A 10337-nucleotide genomic window follows, 5' to 3' on the forward strand; every position below is an offset into this window, starting at 1 on the left:
AAAGCCGTTGCTTTCAATGTGAAGAACAACATTTCTCGCCGCGTCAGCAAGTGATGCGACCCCACCCCCCACACACACACACACACACACAAGGCCAGCTCATATGCAACGGCCCTTAAGCAAAGCGCAAAAGGGGTTTAAGATATCAACTCACATCTTTCACATTGCTTTCAACAGATACAGTGCCTTTTATAAATGCAGGTAACAGGGTTGGGTGAGAACAGGTGGCAGACGCTGGCCCACGTGTAGCATTTAGTCTCTTTCTAAAGAGAGTGGGTTTGGGTTTGTGAATAGATTTCCTATATTTGATGCTTTATCGAATTGCTTCCTCATCTCAAGACGGCAGAAATGGAACACGCTCTGGTCAAGTGAGAGAAAACTCGTTTGTAGTGTTGGATGAAGTAAAGGAACGGTCGGCGCACTGAACACTGCCTAAGAAATGGCAATTTATTCGTTTAAAAAGGTTAGAAATCCAGTGATACATGAAAATAGTAAAACAAAAACAGCGTAAAGTGCCAAAAACATTTACAAAGAACAAGTTGCGTTTAAAAACACGCAGAATGGAATGTAGTTTCGAATGTTCTTAACTTGCAAGACTATGTGCTCTTGTGTTTCTTGTTTTTCTTTCTGTTTTGTTTTCTAATGAACAATGTGCCATGTTTCCAACCTACACGGGCTTAGCACTGAACTCAGTCTACTTCTGCAGCATTTCACGCCATGGAGTTCAGAAGCAAGCACTGCCGTACAGCTTTCCATCCTTCCGCGGTCTATTTTGTTGCCGTGGTAGATTTTCACCACCAGAAGCTGAAATGTTGGGGCCCAGCTCTGTATCCTCCCGCAGCATTACACATGTATTCCTGCATTCCCAAACACAGAGGTGAAACCGCCCCTCAATCCTCAGTCAGATGTTCCTCATACATTCACTTACAAAGTCTCCATATTCTTTTTCTCTCTCTTTCTGTTTTTTTGGCTTCTAGCCGAGGTTTGGTAATTATTCCATCCTACACCCTAAACTTCGGGAAAACCAGACTGGAGTAACCCAATTAACATCTCTATCCACATATTGCAGCTTTTTTGAGTTCTGGGTTGTCTCTGGAGTTGTGGGTGAGGCTGTGTCGCCTCTGGTCACAGTTCCTCCGGAAAACCTTCGCACACTGACGGCAGTTGTAAGGTTTTATGTCAGTGTGAGTAAGGAGATGGGTTTTCAGGTTGCTTCTCTGATTAAACATTCTGCCACAGGTCGGGCATTTGTACGGAGAGTCCTGTTAAACACAGAAGACAAAGTATCACCTTCAACTCCAAGTTCACGGCGGAGGACATCATGAAGGGCGACACAGTTCAACCGCCCTCGTTTCAGGGAGGATCTACCGAAACAAGGATTTTTTTGCTCACACTTAGAAAACGACACAGGTCTTCCCGTAGTAGAATCCCACAGATAGTCTGCTTGTATTGGAATAAAATAACAGAAAAGAACAGCAGCAGAATGGATATAGTCTATGCTGTTTCTAAATGTGACAGATGTCCGCGTTATAGGCTTTCCTCAGCGCTGCACTCCGAGTCCTGTTTGCAGCTTCTCTGCTCAGCATTTTATCTTAGAGGTTTTGAGCTCTTTTACCTGCACGTGCAGTGTTTTGTGAACAGCTAATGTTCTCGACTGGCAAAATCCTTTACCGCATTCTTGACATTTGAAGGGTTTTTCCTTGGAATGAATGTACCTAAATTAAAGCAAAATAATGTATTATTTGTCTTTAAAATTAACCGAGTTGTTAATAGCAGTTGCAATGAGCGTTTATAATCGACATAATAAGCTCATTTAACAAGCAGTTTATCTACATGTTTTCACAAATACTGTTCGCACTCAGCCTTTTAAAAACCAATCTTGCTGCAAGGCTTCAACACTTAAATAAATCATACATATTTCTGGGAAGAGGAATTAAACTACTTAAATTACAATCTTAACTTATTGTTGCAAACTTCTTAGAAGCAATAGTCATTATCATGGATTGGTATCAACGTTCGAGATCCTCCACTGCTTATAACCGACTCGCCAACCAGCCGGATCCTTTGATAATCAGACAATTGTGACAACAGGGTTTGAAATAAGGAGGTTACACTGTGAGAGTGCAGGGCCCATCCGGTGAAACAGTGTTCACTTACCTGTGGTCACGGAGGTGATCTTGTCTCCTAAACGCCTTATGACAGATGTCACACGTGTAGGGCCGTTCATCGGTGTGGGTCCTTTCATGTATCAAGAGATTGTAAGATTTGGTAAAGTGCCTCCCACAGAATTTACAGACAAATTCTTTTTTGGTTTTGGACGGCAACCTGCCCCTGGTGGGCTTCCTTTCCGGGGATAACTTGGTGGCATCTAGCAGGGAACCAATGGCTGAGGGCGAACACTGTCCGTCCATTTGTCCAAGTTTAGGGTGGTCATCCTGGGTCGCCGCAATGGCCAAATTGGCGAAGTCAAACCTGGGCCTTGTCTTGTTTGGAATACCGCTTGATTCTTGTTTAGGTTGGAAAACGTGAGGGAAGATCGGGATGGTGGGCAGCTGAAACCTCGTGTCCACCAGAGCAGAAACAGCAGGCACTTTGGAGAAGGAAGACCGGGGCAAAGGCATCGGAGGGTACCCCAGGGTCCATTGATGGAGATGGACAGTGTGCAGGGTGCTGAAGCCATAGAGGTTGTGCAGCTGATCTGAAGGCGTCGGGATGCCGTTGGAAGCTTGCAGAAAAGCATAGTTCGCCAATTGTAGCGATGGATGAATCGGCACTGGAGCCGGAATAGTCTTACTGCCCATGGTGCTCACAAGTGGTGTTCGGGTTGCAGGAGATCTTGCCAACTTGCAGAAACCTTGGTGTAAAAACGCAACACATTCAGTAAGTGACGACTTAACTTTCAAGCTTATCAAAAGTTCAATTGATTTTCAAATGCGACAAAAATGAGATATTCCACTTCAACACACACAACACGGCGCTAAAATGCTGGCTCTGTGTAAAGTTATATAAAGAACCAACGATATAACAGTTAAACGCACATGTCATATTAAAACAGTGTAAGCATGTTCCCCAAACACAAACTTGTGTTTTGTTCCTAAGCAGTCGATGCTTTCCATGCCTCCCAGAACAAACGCCCAGACCAGTATAACACGACCATTCCGACCGACTGCCACCTGCACCGTTGTTTATTTATCATTCCTTCCTGGAGGACTGTGGAAGCAATGCCCCGCTGTGGTCTTAAACTGAGGTAAAATGAAAACATTTTCAACCTTCAGCCTAACAAGAGCCATCAATAAAAGTGACGACAGGTAGAAAGGTTATGTACAAGCTCCAAGACTCAGAGATTGACTTTTGTGCATTGTTCTTGTTTATGATTGGCGGGTTTACCTGCTCATTCTGTGATAGACACCGGGGATTGTATTATTAAAAAAATACCTTTACCCTCTTCTAAAAAAACATAAACTTGTAGGTGCGGTCTGAAGGAGAATATACTCCTCAAAGATAAAAGTTTAAAAATCACTTTTAAAATGTTATAAATCATTATTTATGATCACCAGAACTTACGGCTGGTTCCAGCAATGTAACAATAGGGCTAAAAGAAGAAGCACGTGGAAGTGGGTCGGGTCGGCTATTTGTGGTAACCTTTAACCGCGGTTAGACATCAAAGGGACAACCTGGTAAGGAGGCACATTTGTTTTGCGATCAACAGTTCGTAACATTCGCGAAATCTTGTTGCTATTGTAGCGGTAAATGCCAAGTAAAACGGCTCCATCCATCCACAGAATTTTATTTCTAATTCTCAAATCAATCTTCACCTTTTTTCCCCTTAAATCTGCAAGTATGAATTAATCGACGGTTAACGGTCAATCTCAGATGCCGAGGAATTACCGAGGAGCCTGCAGGACCCGGTGGGATTCGATATCTCTGTGTATTTCAGGTGCTGATTATGCTGTTCTTGTTTTCTCGATGGTGACTTTAAACATTTGACACAAATGAATCGGCGCAAATCACTCGCTGTTGTCGTATTTGGGAAAATAAGGTGAGATGCAACTAATTAGCATGTTCTGGTGCTGAGATCACCAGGGATTTAGTGGTTTATGGTCATGGCGCAGAAGTAATTGACTCTTACTTCAGATCATTAGAAAGATCCCGTCAGTTATTCTAGATTTGCTTTCAGAAGACAACAGATAGTATTTACTTAAAACAAAATAGGAAATTGCTGAAATAACCATAGCGCTAGTTCGCTCTAGCAATGATCGACCATTTTAGATTTCACTTCAAGAAACTGAAAGAAGAAACACACAAGGGAACCAAAAATAGTAATCGGTATAAATCATTTGAAATGAATTGGCAAACCAAGCGAACTGACATCATGTGGAATTCCTCTGCAATGACCCGGAATAAAATACAGTGACATTTCGCTAAGATTGGCTTTGCTAATTGGTGAGACTTTCCATTAGTGTTGGTAAGAAAAGTCACACCAGAAATCTCCTTTAACTCTCAACAGTCATGGCAGATAACGCTCAGTGCAACTAGTCACGGGTAATTTGTCAACCTATGTGCGATGAAAGAAGCTCCAGTGCTGGGTTATGTATCTGTAATTATATTAGCTGCTGATTAGGTTCTATTATGTTAACCTATACTTCAGTCTCGCAACCAATTCGATGTCGTTTGTTCTTACAGTAATTGGTTGAAATTAAAGGACCAATTTTATTTCATTAACTGGATTGCAACATTCAGAAACTAAAGGACATGCCCTGTTGGTTATTATAACGGTCACAAAAGTGTTAACAGGATTGAGGCAAAAGACGTTATAGCACACCAATCATTTATGTGTCTTTATTAACCGGCTTATTAAAATATTTGGAGCATGTCACGTACATTAAACTTTATACAATGTTGCCGTGGGCATATAAAAGGTAAATTAAAAAAAACAAATGTAAGCCAAACGAGTTTGTGTCCTGATATAGGCTTCGAAGTGATTTAATTTAATAGTGCGACAAATATTAGTCCTTTGCTTTAATTGAGATAAAATACATTGTTATCTCTACACTCAGTTTCTTTGCAAAACTCTTCATTTGATTCTGAATGTCATAACATTTCAAGCGTTGAAATATATTTGATCGCGAGCTATTCTGTGTTGCTGTGTCGCGGGATATAGACACAGAAGCATCTTTAAAAGATTTTTAAAAAAATCATCTTGCCTCAATTAATTTGTTCCAATACAGTCGTGTATGAAAACGGTATGTACAAGCAATGGATCGCTGACCCTTAAATAGTCTAACCTCTTAAATGTCCCATTTAATTTATTGGAAAATCTCCAAACTGAATTTTGTAGTTTAATACAGATACTGATGACCTTTTACGATGCAACTGAAATCCGTTTAATTTATCTCCAATCAAATATACTGGCATCTGCGGCAATGGTGAGATAAGCAGCGGGGAACATTGTGTATTGGCTTAGCTTTTAATAGCGTTTGCGTACGGTCTCTGGGGGGCAATAGAAAGAATATTGTCTCATATCTCCCGCGTCAACAAATACATTCGGAAGTGTAATTCCCACTGAAACCATATATAATGTTTCAGGATATAGATAGTATATTATAAATACATACCTAACATTAAATTGAAATTATATATGTTAATTTTCTCTCTGGATGAGAGAAGTGGTGACCAAGGAGACCATCGAGAGCCAGAATAGAAGATATGGGGATTATATGGGAAAGTGAAGTTCGGCCCGTTAGAGACTAAAGAGTTTAAATGAGCAAGTCCGGACAGGAGGAGATATTCGCCAGCGCCGCTCGGAAGATGTCTCGTGTACTGCACGAATTCATTACAGAAATATTCTGATCAACCCCACCGATAGTCGCTAATAATACGACTAATCTACCAGAGGCAAGTAGTTAAATCACTTGGGAGAAGCAAATCATACCTCGCCTGAAATTATATTTGAGGTAACTACGATCATAAGACGTTGCTTGTCATGTGAGTAAACAGTATCCAGGTCTTAGCAAATTACAATCATGTTAATGCACCCTTCGACGCAGCATCTCACTAAAGTGCTGATGTTTTTTTACCATAACACTTTCAAAGTATTTTTTACAACTGAGCTCTAAAATGTAATTTCAAGAGACCTGCAAATAGTTAAGCACAGCAGGTGTATCGCGCCTGTGACTGGACGACGAATTTGGTCACATATCACATTTAATATATACGAAATAAAGATCCAAAACCCGCATAACTGCAGAACTCATAATCCACTAGCAAGCAAATTAATTTTACCATTAATTAGGGATCGCTTTTTAATGGATATTCCTTAACTTCAGCAATCGGTCAAACGGATAAAACTACTCCAATTCCGCACAAAATATTCAAAAAGGCGCAAATAATCAGAACAAATGTAGCGCATATTACTGAGTTCCAAACATTCTGGGCCCGAGAATCAAGATAGCCCAGATAGTTTGATAACTTTTATTAAGCCATCGTAAGAAAGGGCACAAACTCTGAGAGATCGGGAAGCGATTCGGCGAAACGGCCGAAGAAACTGGGCCTTTCAGTCGAGGATGGTAGGGTGATTTTGTTCAGCACTTGCTCCTATAACATATATATAAATTTATATTAAAAATCACACGACGTTTTGGTCGTTATAGTCACAAAGATAATTGATAAATATCAGCAGACTAATCAAGGTGATCCTACATATATCTGATTTCACTGGTTATCTTTTATTCAGACCATATTGTGCAATAATCAGCCATATCCCGCGTGCCTTTAATCTCCTGTGGTGTTCAAGAATCTACTTCCAGATACACACACACAGTCAGATAATGGAAAATGCGCTGAACGGTGCAGTGTTTTGCAAGCCGCTCGGTGGTGCAATGCCCAAAAGGTTAACGAATTGTATTCAGAGCTTTCAATGGGATTACGATTCAGGATAGGCGAGGCAATGAAAAGGCAGGGACAATATGGCCCGATTCCCTCGCAATGTGCAAAGCAGCCTCGTGTTCTGGAACATCTCCCTGCCCAAATAAAAATCTGTTGCTGAAGACCGACAGGAACAATTGTAGCGGCCGATTTTAATACTCGGTCTGCAAGAGAATGAAAGCAAGCGGCCGAGCCTCAGTCGGCTCTCCATTCGATGCTGACCGCGAACTTTGGCTCGAACAGTGCAATACTTCGTTTAAAGTTGCGTTGGCCTAAAATCGTTTGTGAGGGGTGCAGTTTACTTCTCGCCGGCTACCCGACGCGGATTCTCCTGCATCTAAACAGATCGTTATCTTCATCTTAAAGCCGAGTGTGGCGTGTTATCTCTCCTCGATCGCAATAAAATACCACAGTTCTTTTTAAAAACAGCAAAGCTTGGTTGCTGAGTAATTGAGAACAGACCACTTGTGCACTGACATTCTATCGAAACAAACTTCATTCTGCCAAGATAAGTTTACCCTGCAAAATAGGACCATAAACTTGAAAGGGTGCATCTGTCTAGAATCTCTTTCCCTTCACTGTTTTTTGTGCCCGCCCCACTTCACTAATACAACAGCTCTGTCGAGCACAGCCTGCTTTATCAGTCCCGTGCAATCTCGCCCTCACAGTGTCAGCCTAATAAGAAACCTACTTGTCAATTGAACGCGGGAATATTGGAAGGTTGGGCGCGCTGCGAGATATCAATCAGTATTTGCTTTTAGATCTATGTCCTAAATGCTTCGAGGGCATCATTATTCATCGGATTATCACAATATCACAATGAGTACATTGTTTGGAGAATCGAAGAGCTCAGAGCACTTTTCAGCTGGCAGTGTTGATTAATACACCGAGTAAGACAAACAAACAGTTTCAACATGTAAACTATGGATGGCTTGGCTTTTAAGCAGGGGGGAATGGGGTTGGGAATGTTTTAGTCCATTGTGCAGTCTGTGTACAGCACGAAGGAGACTAGTCGGGCAGATTTCAGCACTCAGCTGTTTTACATCCAAATTTCGCGGAGGGGGTATTTTATGCAGAAACGGTCGCGTCCTTTGTATATTTATATATACTTCACGGATTACAGTGTACTGCTGACTCAAGGAAGAAATGTGCGTGAGTTCACTAAGGGCAGTCAAACTTACGATTCGGCTTGCTTTTCTATTCTATCTTGTATTTTTAAGAGAATGAATATTTTGGGCCTTTCGGAAAATAAAAGCGTTGATCTTCAGATAAAGGAGTGAAAGGCCACTGAGATACATATTCGGTAGTGTGATGGGAAGTGTCTATCATCTTATCCGCTCTTACACCCTAACCCATGGGTTAGAATACCACTTGGCTTTTAAAATGTATAATAAAAAATATGATTTGCGTTATTGGCCAATTTTAGATTCGATTTTTACATTATCTTAAAATACAAGCACCGTATATTAAAAGCGAAATAAATGAACCGGAGATTATTTGTATGTTTCGGGAATTCAGCTCGATTCCTCTTCTCTTGTTGTTTTAAATGGTTTATTTTATTGTTGACGGTTCGTCTGAAATCACACGTTCGAAGCCTTTCGTTTGTGAAAATAAAGCAAAGGCAGTTTGGGAATAAAACGTGCTCTGCGCGTTTAACCCTGTTAATAACAGTGCCATTAACCGCACTGGAGCCCTTATTAAATACATCCCATTAAAATTAATAGAACTAAACTACACTCTGCACCGAAAACAGCTGGGAACAACACAATAGCCGGACTCCAAGTTCAGCCTTGCTAGTCTGCTGTTCGAGGTCGGATCGTCTCGCACTGCACCAGAGCACCGAGCGTTCGCAGTTGAACGAGTTGGGTCACTCCCAAATAGCGATGTGGGAGAAAAAACATTCAATTAATAGTTCGTTAGGGTGCCCTACATGGTTTACCCACTGCCACAACTGGTGGGATCGAGTGGTTTCAGGTGTGCTGGAGGTGGGTCACATGTGTTTATATACAGGCTGTGGATCACTGCACGTGTTCTATCGGGCACTGTCAAAGTCTGGGGAGATACTGATCAAAATGCACGGAGAATTTCCAACTAAAAATAGCAACTAGACCTCAGCAAAGAGGAAACGTGGTTAGTTTCATTCTGTGTTGTGTGTAAACATTGCGTTAGCGCGCCCAGTGCAAGCCAGGATGTAAATAAGCGTGCTCCTTGTGTAGCAGGCTCAGAGATTGAGAGATCGCTGATGGAATAGTCGGACTCCACTGTGTACACTGCCGCTTGGGAGGAATCACTGTTTCAGCGCAGGGTACAAATGTTTGATTATACTTAGTTCAAGTTGAACCAGTTTCAGAATAAACATTCCCACAGCCCCGTGTACGGTAAAGCTTCTGCACCAATACGGGCATTCCAGATCATTTGTTCAACTTACTTCACACAAACACATCATATAGGTGTAACATTTCACTAAAGTGGATCTAGATACCCAAAACTGCTCGTGCAATTAGGGTGATTCGCCTTTTTAAATAAAAAAAAGACTGGATTTATATTTTATCTAATTGACAGCGTCCGATTTGAAACATAAAATTGCCTCTGAAGCATGTCAGTTTCATCTAAATAAAATGAAACTCCTCGCGTCCGACAAGCCACTTCCCCCACCTCCCTCCTCTTTATTACAAATCAATGAAAAGAAAGGCGGTGTGGTTACCTGAACCGGGGAACTCCTCGGCCGCTGCGAGTGTCGCCGCTTTCTCGCTTGAACTAATGGCAGATGTGGAGGTTGCGGCGGCGGCGGTTGTGGCACAAGCGCATACCCAAGTTGGCATGCTCTGAGCTCGGAGATGGCGCTGCGGCGGCGAAGGGGTGGGTATGGGGGTGTTTGGGTGGTGGTGGCGGTGCCAGGCAAGAGCGATCGGGACCGTGGCGGATGGTCCTTGAACGGCAGAGATGCCGCTTGCCTTCTGTTCGGATGGAGATGCCGATCACAGACTGACTCCTCCAGACCCCTTGAACCACCTCCTATTTCAACCGAGTCCTGAGAGAAATCCCCGAACGGCGCAGGCGCACTGCGCAGCCAGCCGGCCCCACCAACTTCTTTGACAGCAAAAGTCAATAAACTTTCAACAAAGTTCACAGCGTCGCCGGGAAGACAGGGGCTGCGGATCTTTGCGCCGCTTCATGCTTAAAAGACGAAAATAAAACTTTATAAACTAAAATAGCAAGAGTTTCCGAACTCTTTGGACAGCGATATATTAAAACTTTTTTATTCACTTAATTCAAAGCAAATGTGCAGCGTCTTTCTAGAGAGAAAAAAACCCCGCTCAGACCACCAATTGAAATGAAATAGCAGATTCTGACCTTGATTGTTGCAAAGATGATAACTGGGCTATTTTAAGAATCTGCTGAAACCATCAGTT

General features: G+C 42.2%; 1 protein-coding gene across 1 annotated transcript; it reads right to left on the bottom strand.

Moving 5' to 3' along the window:
• Positions 1–531: 531 nt before the first annotated feature.
• On the bottom strand, positions 532–9823 carry osr1 (odd-skipped related transcription factor 1). The gene is made up of 4 exons (XM_070884395.1): positions 9629–9823; positions 2158–2854; positions 1616–1715; positions 532–1262 (listed from the first exon to the last, which is right to left on the bottom strand). The coding sequence occupies exons 1-4, from the start codon at positions 9744–9746 to the stop codon at positions 1053–1055; spliced, it is 1125 nt and encodes a 374-aa protein (XP_070740496.1). The 5' UTR covers positions 9747–9823; the 3' UTR covers positions 532–1052.
• Positions 9824–10337: the final 514 nt, after the last annotated feature.

The sequence above is a fragment of the Pristiophorus japonicus genome, chromosome 7, assembly GCF_044704955.1.
Source record: "Pristiophorus japonicus isolate sPriJap1 chromosome 7, sPriJap1.hap1, whole genome shotgun sequence".
Classification (NCBI taxonomy): Eukaryota; Metazoa; Chordata; class Chondrichthyes; family Pristiophoridae; genus Pristiophorus; species Pristiophorus japonicus.

Excerpts from the sequence above, each read along its gene's own strand:
- osr1 (XM_070884395.1), bottom strand. The coding sequence starts at position 9,746 with ATGCCAACTTGGGTATGCGCTTGTGCCACAACCGCCGCCGCCGCAACC. Across the intron at positions 2,855-9,628 it reads CGAGGAGTTCCCCGGTTCAG|GTTTCTGCAAGTTGGCAAGA; the intron begins GTAACCACACCG and ends TTTTACACCAAG. Across the intron at positions 1,716-2,157 it reads GATCACCTCCGTGACCACAG|GTACATTCATTCCAAGGAAA; the intron begins GTAAGTGAACAC and ends GCTTTAATTTAG.